The 16,540-nt window shown below is 36.6% G+C and overlaps 1 protein-coding gene across 3 annotated transcripts in view; it reads right to left on the bottom strand.

Moving 5' to 3' along the window:
• The window catches only part of LRBA (LPS responsive beige-like anchor protein), a gene marked incomplete at its 5' end in the record, with an annotated part of 363,200 nt that overhangs the window by 212,731 nt on the left and 133,929 nt on the right, over positions 1-16,540 (bottom strand). For all 3 annotated transcript variants that reach the window (XM_083862452.1, XM_083862454.1, XM_083862453.1), the window contains one exon: positions 1,293-1,459. In XM_083862452.1, coding sequence (XP_083718578.1) covers positions 1,293-1,459 — 167 coding nt within the window. The remainder of the gene's footprint in view (positions 1-1,292; positions 1,460-16,540) is intronic.

Genomic DNA, 16,540 nt, shown 5'->3' with positions numbered 1-16,540 from the left:
TACACCAATATTACCTCAACAAGCAAAACACACCTAAAGAGCACGTTGCAGTCTCTGCTTCTTAGCAAAGCTTCTTAAAAGAGAGTAATGATATTTTGAAATCCAGAGACACAAACAGATGGAATAAACCACAAGGTACATACTCAGCAAAATGACAGATGTACAAAGTACTTAAAGAAATCTGGTTTTCCACAATGGTAATACATGCCTTACTAAAAATTCTTGGAAATGTTGAAATAAGCTATTGGGTTTTTTTGCATCCTCATCATTTTTTTCTTAAACAGTGTTTTTAGATTTAAGCATAACTCGCTTAACGAAAGAGAAGCAGCATTAAACACTTATTTCAACTTTTCATTTTTAACCTTATAAGCTAGAGCCCAAAATCCGTATTTACAGTATGTTTGCAGACAGCCTATGCCATAGTATGATGACCTTTAATTGGAATACTTCCAGCTAATTTTATTCATAAAGTCTTTGTTATGTTTCTTTATACTACAGAAATTTTCAGTGCTTGGGAATTAATTTTTTGTTTCCAGATGACGAGTAGTCATTGAACAATGAATAAAGGTTACTTGGAAAAACAGTTTGTTGTCTGCTCATGTATTTCTCTCGTGCTTGTTATTCCATTACATTCAATTAACAGTATCTTGATACATGAGCATATTCAGCTACGTTCTGGCCTAAATATGGTCCAGTTATTTGTAAGCATTAATTAAGGTTGTACTACAAGGACTTGAACTTGCATTTCAAATTTGCAGGTGAAACTCAAGCACAAGCCCCAGCTAAAGAAGTTAGATAAGTATCATTGTAATGAAGGGACGTGCTGAGAATTCCAAAAGGAGTTAATCTGGCAGTACTGCTTTTACTTTGAAATTACTGATACAAATCTCACCATTTCCCTGTAACTCAAAAAGATGTTTGTTTGTTTAAAGTTTGGCAGGAAAGAAAACAAATTACTGAGTGGTGCTTCAACCTTGAATCACATAATGCACTAAGAAGAAAGCACTTGATTTTAAAAATTATTTTTCAAATAAACAATAGGGCTGGAACATTCAAAATAAATTGTGTCACACTTTTATAGCAAAGTTGAAAGTCACAAGAGACTCATCCTGTTTTTCACTGCTCTAACAAAACCAGTTCTCTGGCATTCACCCATACTAAACACTGAGACATTAATTTTACCCTTTTCCAATTACTTTGTTCAAAAAAAAAAAGCTTACCTCTGACCATATGTCAAACCACCAGAGCATCGCTGCACAAAAACATTTTAGAACACCCCAAAAACTCCTTACCTTGGTGCAGAGCTTCCCCAAGCTCCATGCTTGTCTGTCAGGATGTTGATAATTTTCTGTATGAGTTGTGTTGCAGTCACCTGGTCCCGGTACTTGGCTGCCGTGATCAAATGATGACACATTTTTTCTTCTTCCCGTTTGTCTGCAGAGTACTGGGCACACAGTGACTGGCAAGAAAATAAAAACTTTATTACTCTGCATTTTAATTACACCATCCAAAGGAAGTTTGATGCACTTCATAATTAATTACTTGTACAAAACCCTTGAGAGGGAAGAACTGACCCCATTTTCCAGGTCTGAGATCTGAGGCCCTGCGCAGCTGCCTACAGGAAATTCGTCTGGAGAGCCAAGCAGAGGATTCTGTTTGCCATGAATTTTTTTACCACATCACACACACACAACTCTCATAATTTAGCAAAAGCCAACACGTTAGTGGTCAGACTGCATAAAAAAACATATAAAATGAAAGTGGTTATGCCTATAACAAAGTCAATAGCTTTATAAAAACAATGGCAGATTTCAGAATAATGAATGTCATCTAGCTCCACTCCACTCCCATGACCCTTGATTAGATTTGGGGAGCCAACTGCATAAATATATATCTATGAAAGTTAAGGAGAAAAATCCAGATTTTTTCAGATAGACAGAAAACAAAATACATCTGAGGACTAAATCGATCTTTATCAGGTGGCTTCTCAAAGTTGAGCACATTTGAAGGCCAGCATGAGAAAATCAGTAACTTTCCCAGCACTATTACACCTGTTGTATAAACATCTTCTGCTTGCCCACCTGCTCAAAACAAAATTCTAGCAAATAAGAACTCTAAGTCACACCTACAAACTGAAATCCAAACTATGAGAGATTCTTTGTTACAACATTGCCTGATAGTTTTGGATTTTGTTGATATGAGAATTTGCCTGTTAATAAAGAACTCAGAAAAAGAGCATCAAATTTTTATCATCCTCTCACCAAAACCCCATTTTGCTGTACATAAAAACCCACAAGAAATTCAAATATTGGTAGAAACAATAAAGGCTTTTCTCCACTTCAGCACCCTCTCTTTGTAATTTCAGTTTTCATCTGACAATTCCACAGATCACATATGCCAGACAAAGCATTTCGGCCTTTGTCAATGATTGGATTATTCTATGATCTAGTTAGTGGAATGGACACAAATGTCTGCCTAACAACAAAAAAAATGGCTTTTTCTTTGGAAAGCACAGCTGATGCAGACACTAGTACAATTATTTTTTAGAGGTTAGATATCAGCACAATATCATATGCTTTTTATGTTTAAAACAGTATCAACACTTTATCTATACATATGTACAAGCCCTAAAAACTTGCTGCAAATAAAAAAAAAAAATCAGCAGGCTATGAATGCTATTCATGCATGTGTATATATAAATGTCATATAAAGTGACAGAAAGAAAGAATGTGAAAAAAACCACAGTATTTGGCCTTGTGCAGATTTTCACAGATACCGGACAACAAAAATGTACTAACAGATGAATAAATTTTAAAGAACCATTTTAACAATTTTATTATATTTAGGTATTTCCTCAGAATTTCCCCACATTTTACAGCAATGCTCACCTGATGAGCAGACATCCAGGAGGACTGAAGAATAAGCAGCTGACTTTCCAAGTCAATGAGACACCAAAAACTGTCTTTTGTATTCCTACATGAAGCCCTTTACCGTCCCTCTTCACAAAAATGTAAGATGACTAAATCATACCCAACATTAAACTGGATTTTTCCAGCCCTTTCTGAACACAGCTGTCTTTTCCAATACATTGAATTATTTTGCAGCCATGATGATTCCGATTTCTCTTCAGCACTTTGCAAATGTTTCACAAGCTGTTATTTTTAAGTTGCTTGAAAGGGCAGAATTCTAAAAACAAGTGAATAAGGTAAGGTAAGTAGTAAAATGTTTTAAAGTGCTCTTTAATGGGTCCTCCTTTACAATTTGAACAGCAACTTTTCATATCTGACATAAAATCCATAGATATAAATCACATTAGAGGGTTATTCTTTCCCCATTATCAATCTCTGTCTCTTTATGGAACATTAAAGTCACATTTGACCTTAAAACATGATAAAATGGAAATCAAACTAGAATGTTTTGTAAAAGATATAATGAACTTGTACCTCTTTTAAAAAAGTCTCTTTATGATGTGATTTTGAACACATTCTTCATTAAATACCAACAAGGATTTTCAAAATGTAGCTGTGACAAACGAAGAAAGAAATGGTATTTTATTGTCCTGACAACTTCCATGAAAACATAACCAGCCTGTTATAAACTGGAAATAGAAATCCATTTTTCAAGAAATTCACCATTTAATATGAATAGAAATTTGCAATTATATACCAAAACTGGCAGCAATCCCACAAAATTATAACATCACTCTAGGAAGAACTCCTGAACATTGCATGCTCTTTACAACATATATTTTACAAACAAAATCTGAAAGAAGCCAGTTTTGCCAGATATCTGTCACGAGCATATATAGTTACTAACCCTAAGAAAGTTCGGCAAAAATAACCTTCTCTTTGATCATACAGGTGTCTCATCAGTTGTTTAGTGGTTCAGTTTCTACCCTCAATATATGTCAAATATACAGCAAAGTAGAAGTAATTTTTCCACCTCTCTCTCTCTCAAATACTTTGAATACAAGAGTGAAAGAACCTCTGGTTCCACCAAAAGAATCAGAAAAAACCCCAACCTAAAGTAGCCAATCACCACTAGACTATTCTGAAAGCACTAAAAGGTCCCTATTTCTCTTCGATTTCCATTTTCCAGATGGCAGGTTCACCTGATGCACCACTTCCAAAGATGCAACACCAGGATAGAGAGTGGTACACAGCCAGTACTTCACACTAAATCCCCATCATTCTATTTATGTAAAATAGAAATCCAGCTTGATTTCTGTTTGTGCACAACCTCAAAAATGTATTTTTACAGTTTGATTTCTTTATCCATGTTTGATCTCTTGCACCTGCAATGTGCACCCTGTCATGCCAGAATATGGTTTTATAATTAAGATACACAGTTAAACAGAGTTGTCAAACCTTCCTTCCACTGCTGCCTTGGCCTACATGATTTTGGTTATCTGTTTAGGCAAGTGTGCAATGGAATTGTAATTACAAAAGTAGTGCAGTCACACTTAGGATGAAACAAAGTGTTGAAAGGAGACAAAAAAATGCATTTGCATATACACACATCTCACAGGTAGTATCCAAAAAGTCTTAAATTCAGTGAGTGTTGAAATTTTTAAAAAGGAGAAGTGTATTAAGCATGGAATAGAGGCAAGACTCTTGTTTTCCAGCCCTTCATCCAGGATAGAACAAAATCCTTTGCCATTATCACAGAACAGGGCTTTTCCTCTCTCCTGCCCTGTGCCTTGACAAGACTGCAGGCAATTTGAACACATAGGTTACCTAAAGACTCATTTTTAAGGAACTGGAATTCTGAAGGGGCACAAGGTCGTCCAAAAGGCAAGTTATATATATGAAAATACACTACATTCTGTATGCAGGAAATATTCCAGAAATACTGGCAGGGTGAGTTAGTCTATTCTCCCTGTCTATATGTCAGTGAAGAGCAGGATTAACCTAGTTTTCAGAACTATTTTATCTTTGATCTTTACAAAAATGTCAAATAAAATATTTTCTCTACATAGTACCATCTGCATCGTGCACCTCTGCAGCCCCAAAATTGCAGTTAAATGCTTTCTACAAGCAATTCAAAAGTTTAATAGTGTAGGGTTTTTAAAAGAAATGTTGCACCTTTTTACTTTTATTCTTCAACTCTGAGATCATTGAACACTTTTACATGTGCCAGTTCCTTTGTCTAATTTAGCTAAAAGCTATTGGCTTTGTGAACAGTCTGTCTCAGAGGGTGTCACTTAGGAGGAAAAGTCATCCATAAGATAACCCACGGTCTTGTCACTAATGCAAATTCTCTACAAATAAGGATATTTTAGTAAATGAAGGAGCTCCTCGGTCCTGTGCTTTCACAGATCTTTGCACTTGACCTCTGACCTGAGGTTTAAAGTCTGGACTAAAAATGCTACCCAGGGAAATCTTACAAAGACTCCTGAATAAGACTTAGAAAAATGAAAGCTTAAAACCTCAACAGCGAACAAAAGTCAACCAATGACAACGTCTGACAGGCACCGTCAATTCTGAAGTGATGCCTCTGTCATCCAACGACTCCAAGTATTGATTTCTCTCAGCATGAAAAAAGCTTAAGCCAATGAAATAGATATAGCATCATCCCCCCGATAATAGCCATCAAGGTTAACACCAGCAGAACACTTATCAAAGTATCTCTTCTATTTCTTCTTGTTTTAATGGACTGAACACAATGCAATGGCTTCTCATCTCTCCAACCCATGGCTTTCCAAACCTCATTTATCCACTTTTCCAGCCTTTTATCTGATTTCAACATTAAAAAGAATCTGCATCTAAATCAACTGTTTGTAATACAAATGGGGCACAGGGAGGGAGGAAAAAAAAAGGTAGGTTTATAGCCAGACAATCCTGAGGGGGGAAAAAAAAGTGCATTTAAAATAACAAGAGGAAGAAAAAAAGCACGGAGTTGACTTAGATCACACCAAACACAGACTGGTAAAACTATGGTCATGACCAGAAAAAAATATCTACCACAATCAATTTGGGTTTGTGATTAAAGAGAAATGCAAGGATCTCAAGAGACATCTGGTTTTAATCTGTGCTGAGTCAACAGCTTTATTTTTTACCTTCAAGTCTCAAAGAATTAAGCTTTCGTAGGTCCAAATAAACACTAGGCAACAGCACTTTTATGCAGATTGCATCTTTCAAATGAACCCAATTTAGTACAGTAGGTAAATGAGACAAACTAATGTGAGCTCAACTTGTAAAAAAGCAGCTGTCAGAATAAAGAAATAGTGAAGAGTAGAGACAAATAAAATCAGATTTCTTCTACAGTGTCCACTAGCACCACAGATCTTTTTTTTAGCCTTTTTCTTTGATGCTTATCGAGTTGATATTATTTGTGTGACAGTAGCATCCTCAGATCAGAATCAAAGCCAAAGCTCTGCACAAACAAGTGAGATCTCTTCCTTTTTGCCAGAAACTGGGATTTGCTACACTATTCCAATATTCTAACCCTCTAAGCATCACTGCTAACCACTGGGATAAACAATATGCAGGGAAAAATGTTCTTTTCAAACCCAAGGACCTGTTTTTACTGTATTATGTCCATTTTACATTCAAATCACGCACTAGGATAGGAACTTTCCTCCCTTCCTCTTTTGCAAATCCAGTTTGTCAGTAGTTCCTTCATGCTGCTCTCGTTTAAAACAGTCTTAAGTGCCTAAAAGCGACACACTTCAGCAATAAATTTAACATTTTTTGGGTTCATGTCTTCCAAGTACAAGGCATTTTTCAAGCTAGGAAGAATGCGAGTACCATTCCCTATGCTCTAGAAACAGAAAGCTCAGCACTCCTGCACAGGCGGCTCTGTGCTCTCAGATTTGATATTAAGCAATGGAGCCAGGGATGATTTCTTCAGCCATTCCCCAAGCACACTGTATCACCCTTGTGACATTCAGTGGCTTCAACATCACCACAGAGATTAGTGCTGTGTTCACTGAAGAGCTTCTAGTCCAGTACAACAAGCAAATCAAATCCACCAACAGCCTCTGGAACTGACACACTCCCTAACTTTATGAGGAACAGTCATTCTTTCCAAAACTGACATATACTTACATAATCTAAGAATTTGCTCTACATTCTTAGTGGGGGCCAAATTCAGGTCACTGGTGTGTTATTTCACAGGTGTTGGACACTTGGTTTTTCTATCTTTTCATAATGTTCTTTCTACGCAACTTAAGTTTAGAAAAGGGGGTAAAATACCTTTTAATCAGTTGAAAGCATGTAAGTATTGAAGTGGGCCAAATACAAAGCTCTGGAATGTCCTCATTCATTCCCTTACCGAGAGGTGACCACTACCTCTCCAACAGCCTCATTCCACCGAGGCACAGGAAGGATTTCCATTGCCTTGAAGGTGGGAACAAAGCAGTTGAGCAATTCTGGCCTCGCAGCAGCTTCCCCAGGATTCAGATTTCCAGACACCCCGCTGCCAGCATAGTTCTTTTACAACTCACAGCACCAAGACTTGGCACAGGAGTGACACCTGAACAGATTGAAAGTCACAAGCAGTTCAGATGGCACAGCTAAACCTGAAATGAAGTCTCTAAGAGCAGGCAACACATGCCAAGGAGGATTTTTGAACACCACAACTTACTAGTTAAGAAGCCCTTAGAGGTATCACATAAAAAGCAATTTTTCACAAGTTCTGCATCTGATTAATTCTGAATAGTTCTTCATACTAGTGACAAAAGGTGCATTTTTTAAGTGGGGAAGCAGTAATACCTTAAAACATAGAAAGAGTGGACATACTCAGTGAGTGGGAAAATGTAGCCAGAATGATTCAGAGAAGTAGATAAACCAAAGGATAATTTGGAACCTTATTACAAAATACCTTGTACCCCTCATAAGTGGTATGGAGCATTTTGTAATAAAGTTCCAAATAAAGTCACTATAAATGTGGCTTCAGTCTCTGCCTATAAGAAAAAGTGAAAGGCACTTGCATAAATTAAAATTCTTTAACTTCTATAGCAATCAAAGAGACAGCTATAAATACTTAGGTATATCAGTATTTAACACCTGACTTACATTAATGGTCTCAACACTTACCTTGGAGAAATGTGTATTTCTATATAGGATTTGTTATTATAAGAAGTCCCATTCACACTGTATGTAGAATCCTAAGCAAAAATAATCAATGTGCCTCTGTTGATTTTGTTATTTATTGCTTGATATTCCTGCTACATCACACTTACTAAATTTCCTTATAAATTTGCAAAACACATGCAAAGAAAATTCATTTCCAGCCAAAAACTTCTTCATAAACAGTTTCCAAGCCTATGTAAAGTTCCAGCTTTGCAAAAGGCAGAAAGATTAGCCCCTTGAGATATCCCTGCAGTCTGGGGTCTGTGTTTCTGGTTCTATTTTCTACACAGCTCCCCTCGAGCACTTTTCAGCTTTCCCTGTTTAGTGTCTTGGATTCAGAACACAACTCTGATTTTAATCCAGGAGTTTGAGAGTGTATCAAAGTCTATCAATTCATGAACAAAGAACAGAGAGATCACATTCACTTGAGATAAACAGCATTGAGGAATAATAATTTCCTATCTTGCCATGACGGGTTGCATGCCAGTGACGAGCCCATCTTTAATAAGCATCAGTACTTTGGATACCACATTGTTTTCAGACCTGACTGGGGTCCTAAAGATGTCACTTACGAGGCTGAGTGGGAAAATAGGGAAAAAAAATTAAAACATGTAATTGTGCTTGATTTCTGACAGTTCAGGACCACTGCAGCCTCTCACAGTGGAGAATCATGATCCTGCCTGGCACATACCCTTGAGCAACACTGCCAAATAGAACAAACACAGGTTTGCTGGCAGAGTGTTTCCTTCCCACACATGGAAAAAAGCCCTTTAGTTACTGCCGTCAAGTCATCTTCATCTGCAGAAACATTTTAATTAATTACTAAGGAAAAGTATTAAGGTTGGGTTTTGGTTTGTTGGGGTTTTTTTGGCCAGAAAAGTTTCAAATTACTAGAGAGAATCTGTGAAAAAGGAGGATTACATGGAATTTTATTCCAAAGTCTTTTCAAGAATAACAGGTTCAGTGCTGCCAATCTACAAATTTCTAACTTACATTCCAAACTTGCTCTCTACCTCTTTGTAAACTAAGAAAGAGTCTTGAGAGGCTTATTCTTTCCAGGACCAAGTATCTTAAAAGCAAGATATTTTGATGAAGATGATGATGAAACGGTAAAGAAAGAAAGAACAACAACAACAACAAAACCAAAAAAAACCCCACTACAACACCCAACTAAAAACCAAACAACACCACACCACAGAAGCATAGAGAAGGAGTTTAAAAATATGGTCAACATGGTCTTTTATAGCAGCTATTCTTTAAAATCATTCCTAGTCACTTAGTTTGGAAACATGTAAAGAGTCACAATCCCAGCTTTGGCTTAACCTCTGCCTTATCTTAAAGCCTCCTGTCAGAGTTCCTATAGCATCAAACTATGAAAAGCAAATTGTTTTAACTTTATTTTTCCCCCTCTCCTTTTTTCTAGTATTCTATGTTTTGTGTTTCATTCCACCTAGAGCCTGAGACTTTTCTCCTTATGACTGGTTCTCATGCATTAGGATAACATGATTTTTAATTTTAGAATAGCATGAGATGTGTATGAAGTTTTTTTTTAACTAACATTTTTGAATTTGGAAAAAGTTCTACCACTTTTGAAAGGTTGACATTTGGCTCCAAAAAATGTTGGGGGGAGGATAATTTAATTTCTTTCATAACTGGGTGATTTTACTAACCATAAAGAGACAGCATTTGAAATATTCCCATTATTGAAAGCATGAGAAGACAACAGCCTCTGAGTTTTTTACAGCAGCCTTAAGTGAAAAACACTCATTTATACAACTCTAGATCCTTATACTGAGCAATATGGAACACAGACTGAGAATATTGCTTTAAAATTTATATTTTTTTCTTGCTCTCTTGTTGTAAAAGAAAAGACTGTAACAATGCAAGACACAGTCCTGCAACTACCCCAGATGCTCCCTTCAGAGAAATTAACTACGCAGCACCAAGCAGTTTTTTACTGGCATCATCCTTTATGTTGTCAATTTTAATTAAAAAAAAATATATATATAATACCCCCTAAATAATTGGCTTACTCTTACAAAAGAACATGTAAGAGCCACTTCCTAATTTTTTCTGTTTATTTCTCATTTCAACATTACTTTTCAGAATTTATGAAATATACCAATTTCAAGGTTCTGATTTTCTTGTTGAGCTTTCATTTTGGCTCTGTTTCAGTTCAGCATGTAAGGTTTTTTCTCTCTGGTTGTTTTGGGTTTGGTTTTTGGGTTTTTTTTTTTTGATGGTATGAAGGCGATTTCATAGTACCCCTCAATACAGTTACCAGCATTTTCTACCAACAGCTGAACTCAGGGATGTTGGTGTAAGATCACAAAACAGATTACACATTCCAACTGCACAAATCCTGCTTAACTAGACTTCTCTAATTGACTTTAATTCAGTGAAAAACCCTAAATTCAATACTCGGAGCTCGTTATGTTTAGAGCACAATAGCCATGCAGCATTAAAAAAAAAATTCTGTGGATTTTTATAACACAAAACTGAGTTTTGGTGTGAATTACAGTTCACTCATTAAAATTATAGGTTTAGAAATAAAGTACAGTGACTAATCAAAATCAGCAGCTTCCACCAAGCATGCACAAAACCAAAAGAAACTACTGAAATGACATAAAACATTATATAAAACACATGTAAGCAACAGTTATTGGGCATACCAAAGAGCCATGTAACAACATCCCTCACACATTGTAACAGCTTCAGTTACACTCGGGCCAAAAATCTACTTCTAATATTCCAAATTTCTGAACAGCTTCAAACAACTGTGATCCAAAAAAACAACCCAGCAAACATTCCTCCCTACTCTCACGCCGACCATATGAAACTGCCTTGCAAAACAGCGTTGGGCCAGTGCCAAGATGAGTGATGCTGGCTACAGGGCTCTCAACAACTGCTCAGAAATGAGATATCTGGAGTTTCTAACAGGCAGCACAAGAAAAAAATAATCAACAATATTTTAGAAGTCAGAATATCTGTTCTGTTGGGTTTTTTTTCATTTGTAAATGCTCCCTTGGGACCAAGCATGGAGCCAGCACAGCTGAGGATGACCTAGTCCTGCTGGTGGTTGTGGAGAGAGGCCAGGGCCAACCAAGTTACAACAATGTTTGTTTCACAGGTTCCACACATTCTCTATAAAACAGCAACCTATCCAGTAACTGAGAGTTTTGCTTGCTTTGTTCATCAAGGATTGGCATCAGCCACAAAAGATGGAATATCAAACTGCTCTAAGGACAATTAAATCCTACAGACACATTAAATCTAACAGACAATTCAGGACAGTTTCCTAAGACTTGTATCTTGAGTTTCTGCAAGGATGGGTAGGGAAAATGCTTGAAGGAGCACAAACATCTCAAAATCTATCAGGCCATAATCTTGGCATTACTACTTAGACTTAGAATTTGTTCCTGTAAATCTCTGACAAAAGCCCCACAGTATCTTTGAAGAAAAAAACACGGATCGACGACCAAAGCACTTGCCCTGCTCATCACAGTCACTATCATCATGTTCCAAGCTCTACTTCCAAGAGATATCGAAATCTTTTCTTTTAAGATGGCCAGAAATCTTTGAAGATGCATTTTCTAATAACAGGGACTTGGAAATTTGAGCAGGAAACAGGTGGGAGGGAGGAGGGGTGAGAAAAGTAACAGGATTCTGCTTCTTGTGTGAAGCAGAACAGTGAGGACAGTTTGGTTTTCTGATTGGCAAATCTTTTTAAGGACTGATTCTGCCACTTGCAGTTGGACTCCAGATTAACAGTGAAATGCAGAGGTTTCTAAGTCACTTGGAAGCTTCCCTGACAAAATAATCACCAGAAGAGCAACTTAACTCCCTGACATATCTTCCTTTTCAAGACCCAAGACCCTCTCAAAGGAATCGGCTCAGCTTTCTCCCATTTAGGTCAAAGAGAAAAATCAGTAGATCGACTCATTCTGTAAACACTTTGTTAAAAGAATAACATGAAGCAGGAAGGAAAAGATTTTTTAACTCTGTTATAGTGATTCCCACTTTAAAGCAAATACAGGGAAGTTAAGATAAAAACCTGGACTGCAAAGCAGTGAGGTAAAAGGGGCAATGTAAAAGGACCTTTCAGTTCCAGTTAAGAATTCTGATTAGTGCAGTCCTGTTCCTTTTCCTGGACTACCTTTAAGGCTACCTTTGTAAAAGATTAGGAATATCACCCCTGGATGGATGTAGCTTGACAGTTTTCCACCATTTCCACCTCCCTGGATCCCAGACAGCCTCATCTACTAAAAACTACAGATAATTTTATCTATTTAGCTGTAAAATCCTTATTAAAGCGATTACTGTCTCTTTTCAATCATTGCTCAAGGAGGTGTTTATTTCTGCATGTCACAATATTTTGCATTCATAATGCAGCATTCTCAGTGAAAGGCTGAGCTTTCAATGGAACAAGAAAGTAAATTTTTACACTAAAGGCAACATTTTGTACAATTTTCTCCTCAACAATATACTAATAGATAAAGGGGAAAATACTCTATGGAAGAAATATAGGTAACAGTAAAAACCTTAACTGTAAGTGCTTTCAGGAACTGCTAACAAACACCTTCAAACATTTTCTAAGCATCTCAGTATGTTGTCCCAAAGCTGATTTTCATAAGCCACCTTCATGAGCATCAAAAAATAAACCTACAGGTATCAACTTTGTCATGCCTCAATTAGGAGACTGCATTAACTACAAAATGAGACTTTTCCTACGAGGATTTTAGTCCAAACAAGAGAATGATGAGGGTAACCACAGCTAACTTCACCAAGAAGCCATAGGTCAAGACAAGCACCTACTCAAAAAATGAACCAGAATTTCAATCCATTACTCTATAGGGTCAGATATGCTGTGTCTTTTAGGCACATCCAAACCTGGTTTGGGGTTGCAAATCAGTCTAACATGGAAATACTTGCTCTTCCTTTCTTTTATAGAAATATCTGCGTGCACATGCTTGGGTATATCATCCAGATAAAAAGCACACTTTGCAACCCTAGTAAGATTCAGAGTTTAAAAAATAAAGTCTTTTTACATTCAGCTCTAGCCAGTAGTTTAGTGGGTCAGTAAATGAGGGTACATACTGCAGGTGTGCTCTTGTACATACAGCTGCAGAGTAAGCTGCCTTTGTAAAGTCACTTCTAAATTTTCACCTCAACCACCAGACACTATAAAAATATTATACAAGTAACACAAATAACAACATCCTATTACCTGTATGCACCAGTCTACCCCAGTAATTTTAGAACTGAAGAGCTTTTACATGAAATTCAGCTATAGTCAAGTGGATGGGCTTTAACACAATAGCCTGAACTCAGGTCAGCCATAAATAATATTTGTAACTTGGGTACTTTTGCCAGGAAAAGTCAAATGAGAGGAAAAACCATGCAGAGGCAGCATTAGAGTATAGGAAATAATTTTACAATTTTTGTGACCTCTTTCTTCAATTGCTGTTTTAAACAACCTTTTTACATAAAAACACCACTTTTGAAAATGAAATTGTATGTAGAATATTCAATACTACTGCCAACAGACTGTCAAATACATCTGGACAACAAATGATAATAAGCTGAATCAAAAGCTAGCACCTATTTAGCAATCAGATGCATATTTCATCCTTAATGAAGGCCTGAAAAGAAGAGTTCACTTTATTCTGGATGCAGGTATCAAAGCAGATCTCACAAAGCAACACAGGCGCATCATCTAAGGATCTTTTTCACATTAAGAATCCTATTAGAAGGAAAACACTAAAAGGTAATTGAATTTCCCTCAGTTATCTTCATCTCTGTCAGCTCCTGCTACAATAACTTACTCTCCAGAGCAGAGATAACTCAATTCTGTCCAGCAAGCATATGTTATGAATCTCCAAAGCAAACTTGTCTAAATCATTCTGGTCTTCTATCAAGGTTGGCTGTAGATATGAACTCTGACAGAAAGCAAACAAATTTATTTTTATCTTTTCAATAATTCGCTTCCCTGTGCCTTGATGGAAGAATCTTAAAGATATAAATGTTGCCACTAATTCTAGAATTATAAAGACTGGTTGAAAACATTTCATCTGAAAGTTAATGCTATTAAAAACTCTGATTCCCTATTCTGTTTTAACAGAAACGAAAAAGCAGCTTCAGGTTCCTATAGGCAAACAGAAACTAAATTATCATGCTGTAACTAAGACTTTTTTCAGAATGGTTCTGATATTTGTATTTTCACCTACAGTGGAAATGCAAAATCTACAAATTACAACAACAGAAGAATATTCTAACCTTTTTTTTCATCAAAGCCCTTAAAACATCAGTAAACAAATCCTCCTCTCACATAAACAAACTACTTTGATTCAAAAAGTCACATTTTGGGGAAAAAAAAAAGCATCCACAGAAATGGTAAATGACAAGAATCAGTAGAGCTAATTCCAGAAGGAGAGGAGAGAAAATACAAGATAAGAGCCTGGCCAAATTAATATTAACTGTACAATTCCTGTCAGTTTGTTTCAAGCTCTCCAACATATATGTAAAAAACAGTCTGCAGAATGAGTGAATAATGAATAGACAGAGTTTCCTGCTGACACTCAGCTACTCAGAATTGTCCAGTCACAAAGGAGAGGAACTGGAGGAGGGGGAGCTTGGAAGACCAAGTCATCATCATAATAAAACAACACAGAAGCTTCACCTTCAATAATAAAACACAGAAAATAATCTAATTTTAGATATAAAATTATGTCCAGTGTGTTCACCTTTATCTTTGCTCCTCTTTGCCATAATTTGGCAGCTATTGGAATTAATCCTTCATTACACTTGTTGGAGTCAGCCTCCCAACTGTAAGCATTGAGTGCAGTCATCAGCCGTTATCAGCAACAGCTTCATTCTATTAATTACAACAGTGTAATGAACAGAAGGTGCTCTAGGAAATACTGGTTGTGATCCACATCCCCTTGTCCAAGCTGACTCACAACCAGGGAAAACACATCTTAGAACTCAAGCATCACTTCAAATTGCAGAAGAGTGGGAGTGTACTCTGGAAGTGGGTTACTGCATTTTCCCTTTCACTAAACTCTTCCTTAAGAATGCACACTCTTGCACAGAGTAATAGGCTTGACAGTGAAGCCCAAAGATAATAAACACATAACAGGAAAGAAATAATGCTAAATGAAAATAAAAACAAGTTCAAGTTTTAAACTGAGCAGAGTATTTAAGTCCAACCTACTAGCTGAAATACTGAGAAAAAACACCTTCAAGTATATACAGACCCTGAAGATCTTCTGTGACCATGTCCACTTCAATATCAGAGATATTTTAATGCAACATCTTTCTCATTTAGATCAAACTGAGTTACAATAAAACACATAGGAGAGATGTGTACTGCCACCAGTGCTCTTTCTTCAAAGCTGAACAATTCCTAACCCTGTTCTTTTAAAAGGTACATAAGCAATACAAGTCATCTCTGGACAGAAATTTTAGAATAAAATATCCAATCAAGCCCAAACAGGATATTTGCTTTGTTAGAACCAGAAAATTAAATTCTATTTACACTGCATTACTTCAGTCTGGATTATTTAAGAATCATTACCTGGCATGAGCTACCATAAAAATCTGTATGTGAATAACAAATAAGGTAAACAATACTGATTTATTTTTCATGGACAGGTGCGAACAATAACATTTCTGATGGGAACATCTCATTTGAAGCAAGAAATTTCTTACCTGGCTAGCTTAATTTTCATACTATAAATATTAAAAGATGCAGAAAAACATGGAAAATGTTTTAATAGACAACACAAAATAGACAAAATCTGTATAAAATGATACAATATTAGGGGTTCAAAGGAAACATGTGCCATCCAAAAGAAGGCTTTTTTATAAACAAATAAACAATAAGCTGGAATTGTTAAGCTGCAGAAAGAAAACAGCATTCTTCAGTAAGTCTCCCCAAAGAGGGAAAACAGAAAAAATTGTGAACTACAGCATGATAGTTTTAAAAACAGAATGAAGCAGGTTAAAAGAGATGGAGAAACAATTGCGTAAAGCCATAAAAGGCAGTATTAAACTATTTTTCCAAACAAATCAGGAGGAGGAAGCCCATTAAGGCGTCTCTGTAGAGCTAATAGAAGATCAAAGGGTAAAAAGCACTCCTGGAACACATAACCACCACAGAACAGAGATGTTACGAAAGAAAACTGGGAAGAGAACAACTGCTGAGACCAGGCAGTGTCCACTCAGGTGATCCAGAGTAACTCAGGGATGAGCACAGCCATCAGCTGCATTGTTCTTGTTCAAACTGCCTCAGTGCCAGAGGAAAGAAATATGCCAAATGGACTCTGGAGGACTGCAGGGAGCAACAAAGCAACAGTCTAAAATAATTTCTAAAAGGCAAACTTGGAGCCGTGTTTAAAGCAAAAAGCAAACAAAGGAATAAACACACTGGCAAGAGCCATCACTGCCTTTGTAAAGGAAGTCAG

Source organism: Zosterops lateralis (genome assembly GCF_965231275.1).
Source record: "Zosterops lateralis genome assembly, chromosome: 5".
Lineage (NCBI taxonomy): Eukaryota > Metazoa > Chordata > Aves > Passeriformes > Zosteropidae > Zosterops > Zosterops lateralis.
Note: the sequence above shows the minus strand (reverse complement) of the source record. Positions and strands in the feature narration are given on the sequence as shown.